The 23,167-nt window shown below is 50.3% G+C and overlaps 1 protein-coding gene across 2 annotated transcripts in view; it reads left to right on the top strand.

The window, feature by feature from the left end:
• KDM1B (lysine demethylase 1B) overlaps positions 1-23,167 on the top strand; it is a 1,796,634-nt gene that overhangs the window by 1,173,989 nt on the left and 599,478 nt on the right. For both annotated transcript variants that reach the window (XM_069613586.1, XM_069613587.1), the window contains one exon: positions 22,196-22,270. In XM_069613586.1, the coding sequence (XP_069469687.1) occupies positions 22,196-22,270 (75 nt within the window). The remainder of the gene's footprint in view (positions 1-22,195; positions 22,271-23,167) is intronic.

Here is a 23,167-nt window from a genome sequence, read left to right as displayed (position 1 = left end):
TTGGTTTGAAGACTGCGAGAAACCTCTGTCTGGAGGTTGGCGATGTAGTTTGTTAAGTGCTATCAAGTTAGCAAGCACGTTATCTGCAATTCCTAGAGAGTCTCTTCTATTTGAGACGTGCGCACAATCGACCACTCTGGGAGGGTCACTAGCACTTGAGGTTATGTCGCAGCTTGCCTGAGAAGGCTGCATCACGAACACCTCATCGTGCAACTCTTCTCCTTGATAACTGCGAAGCAATCCAGCTGTCTGGGCGGGGTTGGGCGAGATCTCGAGGAGGGGAGCCTCCTCGTCTGGCTCCTCGCCAAGACCGGCTTCCTGTAAATCAGCACACCCACCCCTGGAGTCAGTTTCTCGATGGCTTAAGGTCCTCACCTTATCCAAAGACACGCTAGCCTTTTTCTCGTTCACAGAGCAGCCATCAGCACGGCATACAGCGACAACGGTTTCCCTCCGCTCTGTCGCCCGCACATGCGACCCCGGTGATTCCGGCTGTTCTGTCTGTCCCAGATCGGCCGCAAACACCATGGTTTGAAGCTCGCCTCCTGTTGCGAATTTCCCATCTGACGTGGTGCGCGTGAGCGCCAGTGTCGAGAGTACATCCGCTTGCTCCTCCTCAGAAGATTCAAGGGGAATTAACGCAGTATATGTGTCAGAGCTGGTAAGGTCACTATCTTCAGTACCCATTTTGGCCTGAGTTCCAATGTTTGAAGCAGCAATATGTGATGTTTGATCATTATCGGCATCCACACTTGTGCCGAGTAAGTTAGTGGCACTCGCTCCACTCAGCTCGACTATTTCGAGCTCGCTAGATTGTGACTCCGTTGTGCTAGGTAGCGATTGTAAGTTCGGCGCGCCCACTTGCGTGCATGAGATTGTGAGATCGTGAGGGGCAGTGCCAGGGGTGTGACACCCTAGGTCCTCTGTACTAGATACACATGAGAAATAACGACTTACTGTGTTCGTCGGCGCCTTGATGTTTGGTGCTGCAGACCCTCCGGGTGCCTCGCGTTTCCTTTGCGCTCGAGTCCTGGAGGCTGATGGAGCCAGTGATGGAAGTGTTGATCCAGGCATGATCTCTGGCAGCTCGCAGCTCGCCAAACAGCCTAACAGCCAGTGGTTAGAATACAGCCCTTTGCTCACAGGGCTTAGCGCCGCAAGGGCGCTGGAGGCGGCCACAAGTAGGTGGGAGAAGTCAGGTGATTCGACCAGCTGACACACTTGCTCCTCCCCCTTAAGGGCACACGCACCTCCGTAAGTGCAAGTTCTCTCCGTCAATTGCTTCTCAGTGCTTCTCAGTGCACGCTCGCTTCAGTATGCTTTCCTCCAACGCTCTCCAACGCTCGCCACAGCCTAACAGCCAGTGGTTAGAATACAGCCCTTTGCTCACAGGGCTTAGCGCCGCAAGGGCGCTGGAGGCGGCCACAAGTAGGTGGGAGAAGTCGGGTGATTCGACCAGCTGACACACTTGCTCCTCCCCCTTAAGGGCACACGCACCTCCGTAAGTGCAAGTTCTCTCCGTCAATTGCTTCTCAGTGCTTCTCAGTGCACGCTCGCTTCAGTATGCTTTCCTCCAACGCTCTCCAACGCTCGCCACAGCCTAACAGCCAGTGGTTAGAATACAGCCCTTTGCTCACAGGGCTTAGCGCCGCAAGGGCGCTGGAGGCGGCCACAAGTAGGTGGGAGAAGTCAGGTGATTCGACCAGCTGACACACTTGCTCCTCCCCCTTAAGGGCACACGCACCTCCGTAAGTGCAAGTTCTCTCCGTCAATTGCTTCTCAGTGCTTCTCAGTGCACGCTCGCTTCAGTATGCTTTCCTCCAACGCTCTCCAACGCTCGCCACAGCCTAACAGCCAGTGGTTAGAATACAGCCCTTTGCTCACAGGGCTTAGCGCCGCAAGGGCGCTGGAGGCGGCCACAAGTAGGTGGGAGAAGTCAGGTGATTCGACCAGCTGACACACTTGCTCCTCCCCCTTAAGGGCACACGCACCTCCGTAAGTGCAAGTTCTCTCCGTCAATTGCTTCTCAGTGCTTCTCAGTGCACGCTCGCTTCAGTATGCTTTCCTCCAACGCTCTCCAACGCTCGCCACAGCCTAACAGCCAGTGGTTAGAATACAGCCCTTTGCTCACAGGGCTTAGCGCCGCAAGGGCGCTGGAGGCGGCCACAAGTAGGTGGGAGAAGTCAGGTGATTCGACCAGCTGACACACTTGCTCCTCCCCCTTAAGGGCACACGCACCTCCGTAAGTGCAAGTTCTCTCCGTCAATTGCTTCTCAGTGCTTCTCAGTGCACGCTCGCTTCAGTATGCTTTCCTCCAACGCTCTCCAACGCTCGCCACAGCCTAACAGCCAGTGGTTAGAATACAGCCCTTTGCTCACAGGGCTTAGCGCCGCAAGGGCGCTGGAGGCGGCCACAAGTAGGTGGGAGAAGTCAGGTGATTCGACCAGCTGACACACTTGCTCCTCCCCCTTAAGGGCACACGCACCTCCGTAAGTGCAAGTTCTCTCCGTCAATTGCTTCTCAGTGCTTCTCAGTGCACGCTCGCTTCAGTATGCTTTCCTCCAACGCTCTCCAACGCTCGCCACAGCCTAACAGCCAGTGGTTAGAATACAGCCCTTTGCTCACAGGGCTTAGCGCCGCAAGGGCGCTGGAGGCGGCCACAAGTAGGTGGGAGAAGTCAGGTGATTCGACCAGCTGACACACTTGCTCCTCCCCCTTAAGGGCACACGCACCTCCGTAAGTGCAAGTTCTCTCCGTCAATTGCTTCTCAGTGCTTCTCAGTGCACGCTCGCTTCAGTATGCTTTCCTCCAACGCTCTCCAACGCTCGCCACAGCCTAACAGCCAGTGGTTAGAATACAGCCCTTTGCTCACAGGGCTTAGCGCCGCAAGGGCGCTGGAGGCGGCCACAAGTAGGTGGGAGAAGTCAGGTGATTCGACCAGCTGACACACTTGCTCCTCCCCCTTAAGGGCACACGCACCTCCGTAAGTGCAAGTTCTCTCCGTCAATTGCTTCTCAGTGCTTCTCAGTGCACGCTCGCTTCAGTATGCTTTCCTCCAACGCTCTCCAACGCTCGCCACAGCCTAACAGCCAGTGGTTAGAATACAGCCCTTTGCTCACAGGGCTTAGCGCCGCAAGGGCGCTGGAGGCGGCCACAAGTAGGTGGGAGAAGTCAGGTGATTCGACCAGCTGACACACTTGCTCCTCCCCCTTAAGGGCACACGCACCTCCGTAAGTGCAAGTTCTCTCCGTCAATTGCTTCTCAGTGCTTCTCAGTGCACGCTCGCTTCAGTATGCTTTCCTCCAACGCTCTCCAACGCTCGCCACAGCCTAACAGCCAGTGGTTAGAATACAGCCCTTTGCTCACAGGGCTTAGCGCCGCAAGGGCGCTGGAGGCGGCCACAAGTAGGTGGGAGAAGTCAGGTGATTCGACCAGCTGACACACTTGCTCCTCCCCCTTAAGGGCACACGCACCTCCGTAAGTGCAAGTTCTCTCCGTCAATTGCTTCTCAGTGCTTCTCAGTGCACGCTCGCTTCAGTATGCTTTCCTCCAACGCTCTCCAACGCTCGCCACAGCCTAACAGCCAGTGGTTAGAATACAGCCCTTTGCTCACAGGGCTTAGCGCCGCAAGGGCGCTGGAGGCGGCCACAAGTAGGTGGGAGAAGTCAGGTGATTCGACCAGCTGACACACTTGCTCCTCCCCCTTAAGGGCACACGCACCTCCGTAAGTGCAAGTTCTCTCCGTCAATTGCTTCTCAGTGCTTCTCAGTGCACGCTCGCTTCAGTATGCTTTCCTCCAACGCTCTCCAACGCTCGCCACAGCCTAACAGCCAGTGGTTAGAATACAGCCCTTTGCTCACAGGGCACCCTTTTTGTCAGTTGGTTCTCAATAATGATTGAGAACTGATTGAGACCATCACAAGTAAGAATGTTTTCCATATGATTGATAATGCCCTACTTCTGAGATCTATATTTTGCATGCTGGCCCCAGAATACTAACAGCCAAGTGATTTATTCTGTCTTGTGCAAATATATTTGTGTTGGGATGGACAAGCCTTAAAGTGCTTGACTCAAATGCCAGTTAATACCTTTGGAGAAAAGGTTTGAATCAGTTCAAGCCTCTATAGAAATGGCTTACAAGCGGAATCGGGCCGAGCCATTAAATGTCTTATTCGACTCAAATCAGTTTGAGACAATTCGAGTCGTCCATGGCTATGGCTAGAATTGGGTTATAAAACTTTTTTAAAAACCATGTGGATTTTAAGAAAGGATGGGTAGAGTGTAGAAAATGTCTTTGGTATAGGTAATGAGATGCACTTGCGCATCCCATCACCACTCGTACCCAAGAAAACCTGTTCACCACTCTAAAAGGGCATCTAAATGTGTGCATCACAGATGTGCACGTTCCGATGCCCTTTTCCACCCCCTTTCCACATGTGCATCAATAAGGGGGTGTTACTTCATATTTCAAAGCACATCCCGAATCAACAAACGGAATGGTCTTTGAATTGTGCAGAAAATAGTCCCATTTCCCTGTCACCTATTTGGAATAGGCACATGGGACTGCAGCATGCGTGATGGGGTCATTGCCAACCTATCATCTATTTTCCTTTAATTGGAACAGCAGCGCCATTAACCGTTGCTGTTCCACTTGTATTTTTACCCCTCAAACAGGTATTGAAATGCATTTTTTCTTTTTAACATTTCACAGTGACTGGCCCTTTAAGCGCCTCCTAATGTGAAATGCGCTTGCTTGGAGCCTCTCACAAATGCAAATGGGGATGGCCTGTACATCATTTGCACTGCTGCACAGCCCCCTTGAAACGTTAAAGTTACCATTTGCGATTAATGATAATGTGATTTGCGCATTTCTAAAATGAAAGCAAACGAAAAAAGCTCACCTACTGTGCTTTTTTCATTTGCGTGTCCCAGCTGTATCATTTTCTATACCACTAGTAATGCTACATTCTAGGATACTGGTCTAGAAGTCTAGAATTGCCAAGCCGGTCGAAACACGTGTCGGCTGATTGTTATAATGGAAAAATAAATGCAAAATCTTCTAACTCAAGAAATTGCACGTTGCAAGATTCTATTCAGTTACAAATTGCAACTATGAAATAACTTTGGACATGTATTGATAATAATTACCTTTGTACCAAGCGCAAATATTTTCTCGGAACATTTGTTTTACAAATATGATCCAATTTGAACCTTAGTGGGGGGGGGTCTTAGTTTTCGAGGTTACGCAGCTGGTTCTTTGATCTTTCTAAATGTAGCATGGAGAACAGCGCATTGTAACTTGTATCTATCCCACCACACGTGAATGTGTATTTAAATTCTAGCCCTGCGCTGATGGCTCCCATGTTGGCTGAAGGTGGGGTGGTTGATACACCATGCCCCCACCCACCCTGTGTTTGACCCTCCCTCCCTGAATATGTGATCAGCTGGGGATGGGGGTAGCTGTTAAAAGTCTTATGGCTACTGAGCACATTCACGTTCAACAGGTTGTTATGTGAAATTAGGTTTTAAATGTAAAGGTTTGCTTCTGTGGTCATGGCTCTTATAAGGCACAATTTGTGCCACTGCCTGATCTGTGTATAAAACATTTTACAGTATATATTCAAGCTAAGTAAACATGTCTGTCTTGCTTGACGAGTGCAACCAACGCATGTGTATCAGTGTGTGCAGGTGCATGTGGTGTTTAGTCCTTCTGTTTCAAGTTTTCACAGTGACCCCACATCCGTTCCAACATATGTATATGCTTAATGATAGATGTAAGCACCTATCCATGCATTTGGTGTTCATTTGGCGAACGACTTCCCCTCGCCACCCTCCCTGAATGCTTCCAAAATGTATAGGTTTAATGACGCACACAGGCACATTTCCAAGCATTAGTAAATACCACATTAATTCAAAGGTACATAAACTACCCGGAGGATAAAATATTTTCACAGAGATTCGTTCAAATCAAATAGCCTGTAAAAGAATAACAAGCATTGGCAATGCCAACAGTTTGGGCTTTTGTGTAGCCATGGGAAAAAGGCACTTGTAGGATGAAAGGGTAGCGGGAGGAGGGAGTAATGGAGAGTACAGGGAGGATGAAGTAGTGGAGAGTAGTTGGAGTATAGAGTAGTAAGCGGAGGGGAGTGAAGAGTAGTGAGGGTGGGGAATAGCAGTAGATGTGAGACAGAAGAACATCAGCGAAAGACTGAGTGGGAGAGAGGACAAGGGAAGAAAGAGAAGGGAGGAGAGTATGAGACAGGGAAAGGAAGTAACATCAGGTCAATGAGTACAAGAGACTGAGAGGCAAAGGTAGAGTGAGACATGGGTGATTGGAGGACATCACTTTTTGATAACATTCTCATAATTGGACCCCGGCTACCATCCACCTAGATTGCCCCTTGATGGAGTGAGAGACAAAGATTGCCTTCTTTCCCTCACTATCATCCCATCAGCCCTCAATTAGATTTTAAATGGTAGTGGGTTACCACTCTCTAGTGCACATCTTGGGGTTTAGGGACACCTGGACATGGGAGGTCAAAGTTCACAGGATATGAGAGGAAGAGAGACAGAGAGATAAGGATGGCCCTGTTCAATAATTAAAAAAGAAAGCCTTGAACCCTCTTCAAGACTTGGGTTCTTGAGGTCATCCGTTTAACTTGTTTATTTATTATTCAGCACACAAGATAACAGAGCATTAACGATAATTACATCTCACAGGGCATAACAGATCATAGTGTCCCATTCCCCCACCCCCAAATTCCCAGAAGGCAGATACGTGTCTCATTCGGGCTGGGCAGGCGGCGAGTTCTCCCCCAACTCATGGAGGGCTTTCGCAATCAGGCGTGGTTTGAAGGTCAGCGCCGGGTAGTTCTGGTCATAGTCTAGGACCGGGGCCCAAATGTCAGTAAATCGGTAAAGCAGACCCACTTTGGCTGCCGTGACCTTTTATGCTACCAATATGTCCCATAATTTAAGCCACCATAGGGTCATCAGTTGTCCGTCCACAGACTTCCAGGTGCGGGCCACCGTGATTTTGGCGGCCAACAGGAGTTGGGATATCAGCGCCGCCCTCCTCCCTGTTCTTGGGTATACGCCCGGGAGTGGGATTCCCAGGAGGACCTGCTCAGGCATCAAAGGGATTATGACCTGGGTGATGTCCCGAATGGTGGCCAGACACTGGTTCCATAATTCCTTCTAGGGCAAGTCCACCACATGTGGAAGTAGGAGCCTGGGTTGCCACAGAGGCGCCTGCAGTGGGGGTCCAAGGCACTCCGAAAGTGGTGAAGGCGTAGGGGAGGGTAATACCAATGCAACAGGAGTTTGTGGGCGCATTCCCGGTTGGTGATGCACCGGGTTGCCATGCGTGTTCTAGTCCAGACATCGACCCATGTGTGGGCCTCAATCGCATGGCCCAGGTCCGACTCCCAGTGGCCCATATAGGAAGGCCTAACGCGGAGGGGGTCTTTCAGCAATAGTTTGTAGAGGACTGAGATCTTTCCCCGGGCTGGCAGGTCCTTCATTGTGAGTTCCAGCGGGGTCAGAGGCCTTGTTGCGGCCGCCCGGGTCTGGGAGCACCAGTGCCTCAGTTGAGCATAGGTAAATCTGTCTGCCTCCTTTAGCTGGAAGGTTGATTTACAGCATTCGAAGGTGATGGGGGCCTCCCCTTCAAAAAGTTGCCCCAGGGTTTCGAGGCCTCCCGCCACCCTGTTCCTAAAGTTCCAAGGACGGGCCCCCGGGGCGAAGGCAGGGTTGAGGAAAATCGGGAAGGATGCGCTGAAGCCTCCTGGGATGCCTCCCCGTTTGCGGGCCCACTCCCAAGCCTTTATCAATTGCTTCGTGGCGGTCACCATCTCTGACCAGGTGCGGCGTAGCGCGATAGGGATGATCGGGAGGAAGCGGAGCGGGAGATGGAGGCAGGATTGTTCAATCCCTATCCATTTCGGGCATCCGGAGGTGAGGTCCCATGCTTGAAAGTGAGCCAGCTGCGCTGCGATGTAGTATTTTCGCAGGTCTGGCACCCCGAGACCCCCAATCTCGTGCTGGCCATTTGAAGTCGTTGCAAAGGGGGAAGGGGGCTGACGGTTGGGAGGGCAGCGCACATGTAAAGAAAGCGAGTAAGGAGATTCATTTTGCTCGTCGTTATGTGCCCCAGCAGCGAGATCTCTTGAGTCTGCCAGCGGGGTAGGTCCTTTTCCAATTCCACGAAGATTGGGGGAAAGTTGACCTGATAGACCTTTGTTGGGTCGGCGGGGATCCGGACCCCCAGGTATGGGATCGCTTGGGTGCTCCATTGGAACGGGCTGTGGCTCTCCAGGGCTTCCCTTTCGCCCGGGGGCAGGCCCACTCCGAGTGAATCGATTTGTGGAAATTAATAGTGAATCCTGAGACTCTCCCGAAGGCCCGGAGTTCAGCCAGGGCCGCCCCCACAGAGTTCCTGATGTTTGTGATGATCAGCAGCACATCATCCGCATAGAGAGCAATTTTGTGGTGGGTCGTGCCGATCTTCAGGCCAGAGATCAGGGGATCCCGACGGACTTGCTGGGCCAGCACCTCCATGGCCAAGGCGAAAAGCAGGGGGGATAGTGGACACCCCTGCCGTGTTCCGCATGTGAGAGGAATCGGGTCCGACAGGTGGCCATTGACTCTTAGTCGGGTCCTCGGAGCCTGGTAGTTCGCCAGGGTCACCCTCGTAAAGTTGGGTCCAAAGCCGAAGGACGCCAGGGCCAGGGACAGATGGGGCCAGTCCACCTTATCGAAGGCCTTGTCAAGTCTAACAAGGGATGAAGGGTTTCAACCCCCTCTCCCGAACCACAGAAGCCGAATAGATCGACCCTCCCACCGTGGTTGGCACAGGCATCTGAATTGAAATACACAGATAACCACGTGGCAGCCAATGGGGGAAAGACAGAGTTAGGGAAAGGGGGTGGAATGACAAAGGGAAGATAGGGAACAAACAACATGCATTGCAATACAATTACTTAATCCTAACCAAGAAATAACCTAAACTTTCCTACTTGATAATCCTTGTCTGTCTTGTCTCCTGAGCAGAGTTTGTTTTTAGGGTTCTTAATTACCCTATACCATACCCATACTTATGACCGTTTTAGTGTAACATGTAGCAAACACAAAGCAGACGAGAGCGATACAAACTGCATGACACGTACAAGGGAAGCCCCCTTCATGAAGTCAAAATACACATGGCCCCATGGGCTGACCTAGAACATGAGCAAACAAAGCAACATAACCCAAGATATCCTTTCAGGATCGCAATGAACAGTCTTGCATTTATCTCTTAGTAGAAGGGTCTCTGCGATAAGTATTGCCTCATACTTCCCATAGAGATTAAACTAACCCTAACTTGGGGACTGGCTAGTAACTCATTCAAGCCTTTAACGTATCAAGTAAAACAATTCTTGTCAACATTAATGAAACATGTATCCGTGTACGTATCTTCGAGTCCGGGTGCCTCACAAGTACACCGGGACGTTCTGGTAAGTCGCCGTGAGATGCCGCCGCCCCGTGGAGCAGCTGCCGCGTATGGAAGTGAAGGCCGTGGTCTGGAAGGGAGAAGTATTCGCCGCTGCGGCCCTGGAGCTATGGCGAGGTCTTACGCGAAGTTCGCGCTGCCTCCCGAGATTAACATCAAGGCTACACTTGCCCGGCCAGATACACTCCCTCACTGCTGTGGTTTACAGGAGCCTCCGTCCGCCTTCATCGACATAATTCACTCGCTCGCCATCCTGCGTTCCTCACACACGCCGTCGTGGCCGCCCGTGCTGCACAACATTATTTATCAGCACCTGTGCACGGGCGGTCAACGGCTAAATGCTCCATTAATGAACTCCATCTGTCTCCTGGCGCGAATACGTGAACTACCATTGCGCCTCTAAGCATGCTGGGAATCGTAGTTTGTGTCTTATTTCTTACAATATTGTCGCCTAGGCTTGCCCCAGACCCTATTCCTGACAGTACCTCCTCTCCCAGGGCTCTTCCCTGGGCCTGCCTTTTCCGGATGATGTAAATGGAATTGTCTTACCAATCTGGGTGCATGCACAGAACTGGCCGGTTCCCAAGAACAATCCTCCATACCGTAACCAGCCCATTCAATTAAATACCACAAGTTCTGCTGGCTGCGCCTTGAATCCAATATCTTCTTGACCTCATACTCTGTTTGTCCTTCTTTGGTGATGGCTGGCGGTCTCTGTACTTGTGTTCCCGGAACTGCAGGTTTAAGAAGAGACACATGAAATACAGGATGTATTTTTAAGCTTCCAGGCAACTTTAATTTGACAGCCATTGGTGATATACATGTTACCACTTCATATGGACCAATGAATCTGGGAGCAAATTTACGGTATCCTGCCAATGGTAAATTACGTGTGGATAACCATACTTTGTCTCCTATTTGATAATTAGGAGATGCTCGTCTCCCTTTATCTGCCTGTGTCTTATAATCTTTCTTGGCTTGCTCCAACTTCACTCTAGCCTTTTGTTTTAGGGCCAAAAGAAACTCTTTCCTCTCCTGTAATGCTGGAGAGTGTGCTACTGGTGGTAACTGTTCTGGTAACATGTTCATTTCTTGTCCATACAAACATTCATTAGGTGACATCCCTAGGGAAGCATGTTCAGAGTTATTGTACTTAAATTCTGCTAGCCATAAAGCCTGTACCCATGATTTCATACCATCATGCAAATAACATTGTGAATACTGCTCCAAAGTCTGATTGACACGCTCTGTTTGTCCATCAGTCTGTGGATGATAACTTGTAGATAATGCACACTCAATACCCAACATAGCACAAAACGCACGCCAAAACTTAGAGGTAAACTGTGGGCCCCCTATCTGGCACAATGCTTTGTGGTAACCCACGTAACCGAACAATGTTCTGTAGGAATAATTCTGCCAGTTTTCCTGCACCGGGAATACCTTGACAAGGCACAAAATGTGCTTGTTTGGACAAATAATCAACTACCACCAAAATTGTGTCAAAATGTTTATCAGGAGGCAAGTCAGTTATGAAATCCATAGAAATATGAGTCCACACCTTCTCAGGGGTAGGCAAAGGTTGCAACAGTCCTGCCTTCCGTACATGATCTGCCTTACACCGTGTGCATGTTTCACATTTTTTGACATAATCAAGAGTATCCCGTCTTAAAGTTGGCCACGCAAAATTACCTAGTCAACATTGCTTGTGTCTTTTTCCTTCCCGCGTGCCCTGCCAAAGGAGAGTTATCTTTTTGAGACAACACTGCTCCTACCGCTGTATTTGAGGCATTAGTTTCCACTTGAAAAGGTTTTTCAGGATTAGGGTGTCTCAATACCGGAGCAGAGGTAAAGGCTGCTTTTAGTGCGACAAATGCTTTCTCTGCTTCTTGGTCCCAACTGAACCCAGAAGATTTTCTTAACAGCTTAGTGATTGGCGTAACAATTTGTGAGAAATTCGAAATGAATCGCCTGTAAAAGTTAGCAAATCCCAAAAAGGACTGAATGTATTTGATACATTGAGGCACTGGCCAGTCAATGCCTGCCTGTACCTTCTTTTGGTCCATTACTATACCTGTGGGAGTGAGTATGAACCCGAGAAATATCACTTTAGTAGTGTGGAATTCACATTTTTCCAACTTCACACATAATTCATGCTCCTGTAGCTTCTTTAACACCAAACCACATGCTCAATGTGTTGTTCTTCTGAGGCAGAATAAATCAGGATATCATCAATATATACATTGATGAATATATCCAAAACCTCTCTCAATACCTCTTGCATAAAATATTGAAATGCGGCAGGTGCATTACACAAGCCAAACGGCATAACCAAATATTCGAATAGTCCAAACTTAGTTCTGAATGCCGTCTTCCACTCATCCCCACTCTTTACTCGAATCAAATGGTATGCCCCTCTCAAGTCCAATTTAGTATAAATCACTGCTGATTTTACCTGATCCAACAGAACTGAAATTAAAGGCAAGGGATACCTGTTTTTTATTGTTACCTTGTTCAATTCTCTATAGTCAATACAGGTTCTAAGTGTTCCCTCTTTTTTTGGCACAAAAAACAAAGGAGATGACACTGGTGAGGTTCAATGTCTAATGAACCCTTTTTGTAACATCTCATCCAAATACTCCTTCAAATGTTGATTTTCTTTTTCTGTTAGTGCATAAATACGACTGCATGGTAACTTAGCTCCAGCTTCTAATTCAATCACACAGTCATAAGAGCGATGTGGAGGTAACCTATCGGCTCCCTTTTTGTCAAACACTTCTGCGAAGTCCACATACTGCCTAGGAATGCCAATTCCCACAGCCCCCACCACTAGTGTATCACCTATCTGATCTGCCAGAAATATAGCCGGTCCTACCCCTTCCTTCAAATGTTCTTCACACTCTACCCCAGTAAATGATGCCTCTCTTGTGACCCAATCAATACGAGGGTTGTGTAAGATCAACCATGACATACCCAAAATAAGACCACAATGTGAAGCTGCAATCAAATCCAACACAATCTCTTCCACATGGCCTGATTCACATCTCATTTGAATAGGTTGTGTTTGTTGGTAAATGGGACCAGAAATTAAGGGAGAACCATCCACCGACTGTACACCTTCCACCTGTGCTTTATCTCTTAATGGTAATCCCAACTTCCGTGCCAAACCAATGTCAATAAAATTTCCTGTCGCACCAGAATCCACCATAGCTAACACCATTTGTTTTGTGCATGCAAAAAATAATGTTACCAATAGATACACATGAGAATTCTTGTGATCCATTGTTTTAGCTGCCCAACTTGGGAACTTCCTTAAACTGGGGCCTGACCCTTGAGTTCCCACTAAGGCCGCCCCAATCCTTTTCCCGCCTCCACCTTGCTTCCATCACTCCTCCCGACCTTCTTAGGCGTATTAGGGCATGTTCTTTTGTAATGACCGGGTTGTCCACAGTACAGACATAAATTGTTCACCTTGCGCTGTTCTTTTTCGGTTGCTGACAAGGGTCCCCTTACACCCCCAATTTGCATGGGTTCTCCATCACTACTCTTTCCTCCCCTACCCTTGTCCAATCTTACAAAAGGTACCATCTCTGGTTTCTTTTTGTCACCTTTCCTTTCATTCATACGATGGTCCAGCCTCAAAGCTAGATCCATCATCGCCGTACAGGAACTCGGTTGAGGTTCCACCTGGGCCATCGCATCTTTCAATTCCTCCCTAAGTCCCTGATAGAACAGTACTGTCTGCTTATTTTCTGGCCAATCTGTCTCTATTACCAACCGATTGAATTGTGTAACATAGGATACTAAATCACATGACCCTTGTTTTAAGGCTAACAATTCCTTATCCTGAGCTAAGGAAACTTCTCTTTTATCGAATAGTCGGCCAAATTCTGTCAAAAACTGATCCCAGTTGTATAGCAATGGGTCATCCTTTTGCACCAATGGCATGGCCCATGCTGCTGCATCCCCCGTTAGATAAGATATCACAAACGCTGTCCTAGCTTGTATAGTTTCGAATGCAGAGGGCTTACACAAAAAGTGTAACCTACATTGTGTCAAAAAGGTCATATACTTCCTCGGATCTCCCGCAAATCTTTCTCGTGGTGCTAATGGCACACTGCTGGGTGCTTGTACAACAACCGTAGAGGTTATACTTGTGCCACCCCCTGTGGACGTTCCCGCCACCTCCAATGGAGTACTCTGAGCCACTAGTCCCTGAACTTAAGCCTTAATAGTGTCAGACTCTTGTCTGGCATGTGCTAATTCTGCTTGAATTGCTTGTAATGTCGTTAGCACTTCTGCTAACGAAGGAGGATTCGAATCCATTTGGCTTGGGTGGTTTAAATACCCCTAAAATCGGGGGCTGATAATTCTGTCAAGTCTAACAAGGGATGAAGGGTTTCAACCCCCTCTCCCGAACCACAGAAGCCGAATAGATCGACCCTCCCACCGTGGTTGGAACGGGCGTCTGAATTGAAATACACAGATAGCCACGTGGCAGCCAATGGGGGGAAGACGGAGTTAGGGAAAGGGGGTGGAATGACAAAGGGGAAGATAGGGAACAAACAACATGCATTGCAATACAATTACTTAATCCTAACCAAGAAATAACCTAAACTTTCCTACTTGATAATCCTTGTCTTACTTGTCTCCTGAGCAGAGTTTGTTTTTAGGGTTCTTAATTACCCTATATCATACCCATACTTATGACCGTGTTAGTGTAACATGTAGCAAACACATAGCAGACGAGAGCGATGCAAACTGCATGACACGTACAAGGGAAGCCCCCTTCATGAAGTCAACATACACATGGCCCCATGGGCTGACATAGAACATGAGCAAACAAAGTAACATAACCCAAGATATCCTTTCAGGATCGCAATGAACAGTCTTGCATTTATCTCTTAGTAGAAGGGTCTCTGCGATAAGTATTGCCTCATACTTCCCATAGAGATTAAACTAACCCCAACCTGGGGACTGGCTAGTAACTCATTCAAGTCTTTAACGTATCAAGTAAAACATAATTCTTGTCAACATTAATGAAACATGTATCCGTGTACTTATTTTCGAGTCCGGGTGACTCACAAGTACACCCGGACGTTCTGGTAAGTCGCAGTGAGATGCCGCCGCCCCGTGGAGCAGCTGCCGCGTATGGGAGTGAAGGCCGCGGTCTGGAAGGGAGAAGTATTCACCGCTGCTGCCCTGGAGCTATGGCGAGGTCTTACGCGAAGTTCGCACTGCCTCCCGAGATTAACATCAAGGCTACACTTGCTCGGCCAGATACTCTCCCTCACTGCTGTGGTTTACAGAAGCCTCTGTCCGCCTTCATCGACATAATTCACTCGCTCGCCATCCTGCGTTCCTCACACATGCCGTCGTGGCCGCCCGTGCTGCATAACATTAATTATCAGCACCTGTGCACGGGCGGTCAACGGCTAAATACTCCATTAATGAACTCCAGCTGTCTCCTGGCGCGAATACGTGAACTACCATTGCGCCTCTAAGCATGCTGGGAATCGTAGTTTTTGTCTTATTTCTTACAATATTGTCACCTAGGCTTGCCCCAGACCCTATTCCTGACAGGCCTTAGTGGCGTCTAGGGCTATCAGGGCTAGCTGCTGGGAGTCCTTGCTGGCGATTTCAATCAAGTCTAGTGCCCTGCGGATGTTGTCCTTCATTGATCTGTGGGGGATAAACCCGTCTGGTCCGGGTCAATTATGCTTGGGAGAACAGGAGCGAGGCGGTTGGCCAGGACCTTGGAGTAGATGTTGGCGTCCAAGTTCATCTCGGAGATGGGCCTGTACGAGCTGTTCTCCTGGGGGTCCTTTCCAGGCTTGATAATCAACACCGTTATAGACTCCTGCATTGATGGGGTGACTGTGCCAGAGGCCACAAACAAGTTGAATAGGCGGGTCAGGGGAGCCACAAGTTGGGGGCTGAAGAGTTTATAAAAGCGTGTGGAGAACTTACCCGGGCCAGGGGCCCTCGGCTTTAGACTCTTCATGGCCTCCTCCACTTCCTCATCGGTGATAGGTGTCTCCATTTCCTCTCTCGCCTCTGGTTTCAAAAGCGGTAGCGACGCCTCCTGAATGTAGGAGTGCTGCTCATCCGGGTCCCGCGGGACAGCCGTCATTATTTCCGATTGGTGGGCGACCGCCAGCTGTAGTTTTTCGCCCTCCGTGTGGTGGATCTTCCCTTCTGCGTCACGTAGTCCCAGGATGAAGTTCCTGCTCTTTTCCTTGGCCAGCTTGCTGACCAGAGGTTTATTAGCTTTATTGTTATGGGCATAATACTACTGTTTGGTTCTGGTCAGCAGATTAGCTGTAGCATCAGCGTAATGCGCCTCAAGTCTTTTCCTCGCCATTTGTAAGACCCTGTAGGACTTCGGGGACCAGCCCTTACATTTATGGGTGGTTTCGGCCTCACGGACCTGAGCTTCCAGAGTGGCACGAGTTTCCCTCATCTGTTTGTGGTATGCAGCGCCTTAGGCAATCAGCTCTCCTCTAAGCACCACCTTCATGGCGTCCCAGGTATTAGCCTGGGAGGTGTCCTCATCTGGGTTTTCCGCAAAGAAGTTTTTGATGGTTCTGGCGATCGTGTCTCTCGTTGCCATGTTCCCCAGGATAGGGTCGTACAAGGCCCACTGCCGGCAGGCAAGGGGGTCCGGGTCGTGTGCCTGTGGGGCAAGCGAGACCAGAGCGTGGTCCGAGAGGATCCGGGAGCCAATCGTGACGTTGTCCGTAAAGGTCAGGATCTGAGGGAAAACCAGTAGCAAATCGATTCTAGAAAAGGTACGGTGGACGTACGAATAGAAGGTAAAGTCTTTCTCCTCTGGTGATAGCACTCTCCAGGAGTCAACGACGTTCAGGGCACAGAATAAGCGGAGCAGATCTGTTGCCGAGTTCAGGTCCCTGGTCGTTGGGGGGTGAGATCTATCCCTGAGGGGGTCCGGGAACGCATTGAAGTCACCGTCGACAACCACTTGCCCCTCAACAAATGGGAGAAGGGAGACCTCCAAGTCCTGATAGAATCCCACCTGCCCATTCGGGGCGTAGGCTGAGACGAGGGTGTAAAGTTGGCCGAAGACAGAACATTTGAGCGCCATAAAGCGGCCCTCGGGGCAACTCAGCGAGTCCAGGATTTGGGGCTGTAAGTCCTTAGCGAAAAGAATAGCAGTGCCTCCCTTCTTAGTTCCGCTGGAGGCTAAGAATTGAAGAGGATAGAGTCTACTTCGTAAACTAGAGAAGTCTGCTGGGGGAAGGTGCGTTTCTTGTAAGAAAGCAATTGAGGTCCCCTCGTCGTGCAGTCTTTGAAGGATGGATTTCCTCTTCGGGGGGGGGGTGGGAATTCAGGCCTCTGATGTTTAAGGTGGTGAACCTCAATTTTAGGTGCGGGGGCAGGTGCTCTGAGCCCAATTCCTGCGGGGGGGGGGAATGGGAACGGATTAGATTGGCCATAACTGTGAGGAATACGCTGCATTGGGGTCTCCTGTGGCTGAGGGTTTTTTCAGAAATGGTCTCCAACGGGAGATAAGAACTTCCAACGGTGGCCTCCAACGGGAGTGCCAAACTGCGACTGGGGGGACCAATTTTGATCAGTCGGTGGCTCCCCCGGCCACTCCAGATGTCGTGACGTGACACCTCCAACATAGTTGAGAGTCTCTCCAGGGGTAAAAAAGGTGGCATCCACCCTGGAGGAGGGTATGGACCGCATTAGGTCCACGGCAAGATTACGGGTATTCTGGTGGTTCCTGCGCCATGAGTGCTTTGGAGCTCCCAGCCCCTGTTATCTGGGTTTACGGTTCCTCTGCACCCTCGACCACGGGGTCCGCCTTGGCTTGGGCAAGGCGGCGTCTTGTCCAGAACTCGTCTGGCTTGAGGAGTGCGGTTCTGTAGTCCCAGGGGAGTCCGGTCGGAGGATAGATGCTGCGTAGTCCAGGTGACTAATGGTGCGGGGAGTGCCCTTATACGAAAACTGAAGTGCCGTGGGGAACAACCAACGGTAGCGGATCTGTTGATCTCGCAGGAAGAGCGAGAGAGGGAGCAGCAGCCTGCGCTTCTGAAGGGTTAAGTGGGAGAGATCCTGGAAAATCTGTAGCGGGGAGCCCTGGAAGGAGAGTTCATCTTTTCAGCGGCCGATCGCTGAGATGGCCTCCTTGGTAGTGTAGAAGTGCACTCTTGTGATGACGTCCAGAGGGGGATCCGTATCTGATCCCCGGCGGGGGCGCAACCGATGAGTGCGGTCGAGCAGGAGCTGCGTCTTATCCATGGGATTGAAAGAAGAGTCTTATGTATCTGGGAAGCTCCTTATCGGTGATCGCGGAGGGGACCCCGCGGATGCGGAGGCTGTTGCGTCGGGAGCGATTCACCAAATCCTCCTGCTCAAACTCGAGGATTTCGGTTCTGTCCATTAGTGCCTGGATGGAACGCTGGACCTCCGTTAATGCATTAGTGATCCGTAGCCAGTTCCTCGGACTCCCCCAACCTATGTTCGATGTTGCTGACTCGTTGTTCTGTTTGCTCCAGTTTGGTCGTTAGTTCGGCCATGCAGGACCTGAATTCCGACTTGATGTCAGACATAAAATCCTGGAGATCTTCTTAGGTTGCGAGCGACCCCTTATCATCGGTGTGCTTCTGATTGGTGGGTTTGGGGGGGGTCGGTCTTCTTCCTCCTCTCTGGGGCCAGCAGCATGGTGGAGATGTCACCAGATTTAGTGGTTTTTAAGGCTTTAGTCATGGCTCCAAGGAGAAGGACCGCTTTCAGGGGGCTCGGCAACTGCGCGCCAGGACTCTAGGCGCCTGCCGGAGGATTCAGGGATGACGAGGGCTAGGGAGATGGAGTGGGCCGGGGTGCCCCAGGAGGCTGTGCAGATAGTCAGTGGTTAGATCCCCCTCAGTAGAAGTCAAGTACCTTGGTGACATCGCTCCCAGAGGCCAGGTGATTGCAGGTCCGCAGGTCACCCTCCGTGGATGAGTCGGGCTGCAGGGGTCACAGGTCCGCTCCCTTCGGCTATAGGAACGGGGTTGGGCAGGGGCGCCCCAGGAAGTCGGTAGTTTAGGTGCTGAAAACATGGAGTCGGGGACAGGCGATTTTGCGTGGGAGCCCCCCCACCATGGGGGGAGCCCAATAGCTGGTACTGGATGGCCCCGAATTCAATGGGGGGTGTGCAGAGCTCCCACTAGGAGGACCCTACGGGGCCCAGGCAGACAGCAGGCTCCGGAGAAAGGAGGGGGGAGCAGCCCCAGCGAGGTCCCCCAGGACTGAGGCCCCAGCCAGAGAGGAGTCCAGGGGCCAGCTCCGCCAGCACAGGGAGAACGAAGAGCCGGTCCACAACAAAGGGGCCGGGCAGCTCGGAGAGGGGGCAGCCCCAGACGAGTGGAGAATGCAGGCGGGCCCCGCACGGCTGCTAGAGGAAGTCGCTGGGGAGGCAGCCGGCAGAAAGAGGTAGGTGGAGCCGGAGAGGCTCAAGCCCAGCAGGCACGGTCCGCCTCACGGAGAACCGCCGCACCCCAGCCGGGCCAGGAGACCCAGAGCAGCCGGCAGCAAAGGCGGGCCCCCCTGCGGGGGTCAAGTCATGCAGCAGGGTCCGTCACTGGGTGGGCCGGGCAGAAGGGGGTGCGGGCGGCCCCGCGCAAGCGTTGGGCGCAGGCGGCCCCCGCACCGTGCCAAGCAGCACTGCTGGAGGGAGGCAGCGGGCGAGGGAGAAAGAGAAAGAGCCGGCGGCACAGGCTCCACAGGCAGGCTCCGGCGCACAGAGGACTGCGATGCCACCTCCGGGCCAAAGTCTCGGGCCAGCCGCCGAAGTCCAGGGGGGGTGGGCGCTCAGCTAAGCTACGCCCGCATCAGTGTACCTCCGGTGGAAGCTGGAGGGGGTCCGGCCTCCGAAGCCGGGCCCTGGCGAGCTAGATGCGGCCTACAAGCCATGGGGGAAGGGGCACACGGGGGCAGTCGCCATCTTGGGGGAGCAACATGCTGGCACCGGAGAAGCGCCTTTGCCGCGTTTCGGGAGGCCCGGGCCCGTTAAGCGCCCAGAGCGCGGTCAGCAGTGCAGGGGAGGCTTTCACTTCACATTTTAGGTCGTGTAGGTGAGTGGGATGGCAGGAACCGGAGAAATCATATTAATGGCCGCGGGCCCGTGCAGAGGCCATCAATGGAGCTGCCTCATCGCTGGCGCTCCAGGCCACGCCCCGTTTCCCCTATTTTTAAACCATCTACTAGCCTCCGTGTGGCTGTGCACTTTAATAAACAGTGGCAAAATATGCTAACATTTTTCATAACAAAACAAAAACAGCACAATTGTGAATTGTTTAAAAGCCTTTACTGGTGCTTTGTTGCAATTAACTTCTTGTTCCATTAAAAATAATGATGTGAAAAAGTGCTACTCATTTAAGTGGATTGTTTATTAATGTGGTTTTTTTAAGCAATCTTGGTTAAGCATTTTTGCAAAATGAATTCATGCTGCAATAATGTGACAGTGGTAGAAATCTAGAATCCCTAACCTGTATGTTAGATGGGTACAAAGGTTAGGGTTTAAACAAAATGTAAGTTCAAACAATTTATATGAAAAAAAGGAGTTGGATGGGATATATATCTATAATGCTTAGGTGTTTGTCCATAGCAGATCTTGACATTCCTCTCTGGGAATAATCTAAGCTAATTGTGCCAGGACACCTTAATATGGTTATCCGAGTTATTGGAAAATGGTTGTATAGTTCTGTTGTAGACTAAGGTGCTGCCTCTTCTCCAGAAATGCTTTCCACAGTACCTTTGTATGCTCTCCCCCCACAAAAAGCACTTTGGTCTGCAAAAACATATATGGGATATAGGGGGTGCGTACTCTCTGGTAGTACACACAGTAAAAAACAATTCTGGGTTGGACAAACTACATATTTTCTGGATTCCTCCTTCAGTGATCATGATCTTCCGCAGGGTCTCTAAGCTCAAAATCACAGCAATGTAGCGCCAAGTTGCTTCTTTGCCCAGGTTACAGTCCGAGGAATATGGTAATGAGCCTCATCTTCCTGCACTTCATGTTCATACGGATATAACTTACTATCTGTAATCCAGCCAAGTTCATAGTGCCTCATTCATTTCTTCATGGTCCAGAGATACAGTTCTTCAGTTCACAAGTAAGTGATGGGCTGTCCTTCTCACTCTCAGTAAGGTATATGGTGCCCTGCTCTGTAAGTGATGTGGTGGCATTCCGATCGACAAGCAGTGCTTTTCCTGTTAAGTGAGTAAGTGGTCCAGCTCTTGTTAACCCTCCTCATTCCTTGCTACAGCTGTTGGGGCCACCTTCCCAGGTGACCTATGACCTTGAATACTTTTCATCCAGTGGGTATTGGGTAAAGTCTCTGGGTCTTTGACAGGGCCTCTGTTCTGTGGCTTTTCCCCTTTCTCTTGCTAATGGCTCCCATGAAACTGCTCCTACTGCTGCTCCGACATGCTTTACTGTGCTCTGCTCCTGCCTCTGCCTGGTTAGTCCTTAATGCTTTCTTGACTGGCTTTCTAGAGGCATTGCATTCACAATTCCCCCTTTTGCAGGGGGATTGGATTGTTTTCTTTAGGTGTTATAGTCAAGCCAATTTCCCAACTTGATGCTTGCTCTGCCCTATTCACCTTCAGTTCCCAGTGGCTTCCCTGTTCATTTCAGTAGCGTTCCTGCAGTCTCTGTTCCTTATTGTTTGTAGGCTCCTGGGGACATCTTGCTGGTTCCCAGCTTGTGAGCAGAGACGGGCAAGCTCAGTTGGCACATCTGTTCCTTTTGCTGCCCCTTTACCTAGTTTGAGGTTTTATTTAATGTTTGCTGCCGGGCGCTTCCCTGGCAAATGGGGTGCTCAGAGTTGTATATTCTATCTACACTCTCTGTAAGAGTCAGTCAGTCCTCCTAGGGAATGTTGTTCTCTGTTTCTTGGGTTCACTGTATGCATGATGGCACAAGTATTGCTAAAGCTGATTATATCCTTACAAGACATAGGGCCTCATTAGAAGTTTGCTGGTCCGGAAACAAGGGTGCCGGCACCCTTGTTTCCGGACCAGCAAACTGCGTGTCTGCCTGCCATGGCCGCTGTGCCCGACAGTTCGGACCCTGCCGGGCACTTCAGCCACGGTAGGCAGACTGTTCACGGAAGCACCGGCACCTTTAGCAACGGTGCTGGAGCTTCCGAGTCTCCACTCCCATGTAGGACTCTGTGGGAATGGGGACTTACATTTTACCGCACCTAACTTCCTGCCGGACTTGTAATAGCCCAGTGGCACCGGGAAGTCAGGTGCCAGTAAAATATTACGAGTCCAGCGGCAACCCACCGTTAGCAACGGCCGGGTTACCGCCAGACTCGTAATGAAGCCCATAGTCTCTTCTTGCACCTGCATTTCAGAACTAGGGACAGAGAAATCAAAATGGAGTTAAGGTTTGTCCTAGCGTCTCAGAGTTTGGAGGTCACATCACTCATATGAGGGTATGGCCCTGCTTTTGGAGGGGTTCTGCGGTGCCGAGTCTGCTTGTGGCTTTAGCAATGTACTGGCTAATGAAGCTTTCCTGGGATGCAGAGTACTCTCCTTGCCTTGGGAGAGTCCGAAACCTGTCTTCATCAAACCTGTTTATATCTCACATGAATGTATCCTCCTGCTTTTATATTCAAATTGAACTGGTGTTCATCGTTGTTTTTTCAAAATTATGGGTGCTGATGATTTCCATTTTTTTAATAGGTCCGAACTGTTGACTACACAGGAGAAGTGGGGCGGGTCACTACTGCAAATGGAACAGTCTGGGCTGCCCAAAAGGTAATCATTGGCCTGTCCTTTATTATTTGCATCAACTTAAGACCATTTTACCAATGTCAAAATTATCATTTGGTGTATTCATAGCTGCAGGGCCACTAGGTGCATGCTGCTATTCTAGATGAGCGAAATATGATTTTTTTTAAACCTGTTCACTGGATGCCATCAAACTAGCATGTGTTTAAGATGATCTCATTACCAGGATTGGAAAAGCATGAACAACAGACCCATAGACAACAATGGCCTACTTTTCCAAATTGTTATGTGGCTTTTTTGCATTGAAGGACAATGGGCCTCATTACGACCCAGGCGGTAAGTTACCGCCTGGGTCGTACGTTTACACCATGGTGGATGGTGGATTTACCGCCCCATTCCAAGGTGAGTGGGGCGGTAAATCCCCATTTCCCATTTTACCCTTCCCCATTCCCATTTTTGCCCCATAGGGCATAATGGGAGTGGGGAAGGCGCTAATTACGCCACCGTAAATTACGGTGGCGTAATTAGCACCATTGTCCCCAAGCGCCATGGATTTTAACGCCTGCAAAAAGCAGGCGTTAATATCACCATGCGCTAACAGACCTTGTAATCAGGCGTTAAGGGTCGGCGCCGTTTACGGCGCCGTTAACCCCTTAACGCCTGATTCGTAATGAGGCCCAATATCTTGGTAGACTTTGATGCAGGTTTATTGGGAGTTTTGTGGCTCATCATATGCATGCAGTGTCTCGTCAGAGCTCGAAGAATGTAGTTGGGGAGGCAAAAGACAATGGGGAGCATGGAATAGGGGAGAGAATGGTGGCAGGTATAGGACGTTGACGCAGGAGGCACAGCAACTGTGGCACTGGGCAACCAGCAACCACATCTCCCTGCAGGCATTTCACCTGCTATGCATCCAAAACACCA

The sequence above is a fragment of the Ambystoma mexicanum genome, chromosome 5p (genome assembly GCF_040938575.1).
Source record: "Ambystoma mexicanum isolate Mex_15411 chromosome 5p, UKY_AmexF1_1, whole genome shotgun sequence".
Lineage (NCBI taxonomy): Eukaryota > Metazoa > Chordata > Amphibia > Caudata > Ambystomatidae > Ambystoma > Ambystoma mexicanum.
Note: the sequence above shows the minus strand (reverse complement) of the source record. Positions and strands in the feature narration are given on the sequence as shown.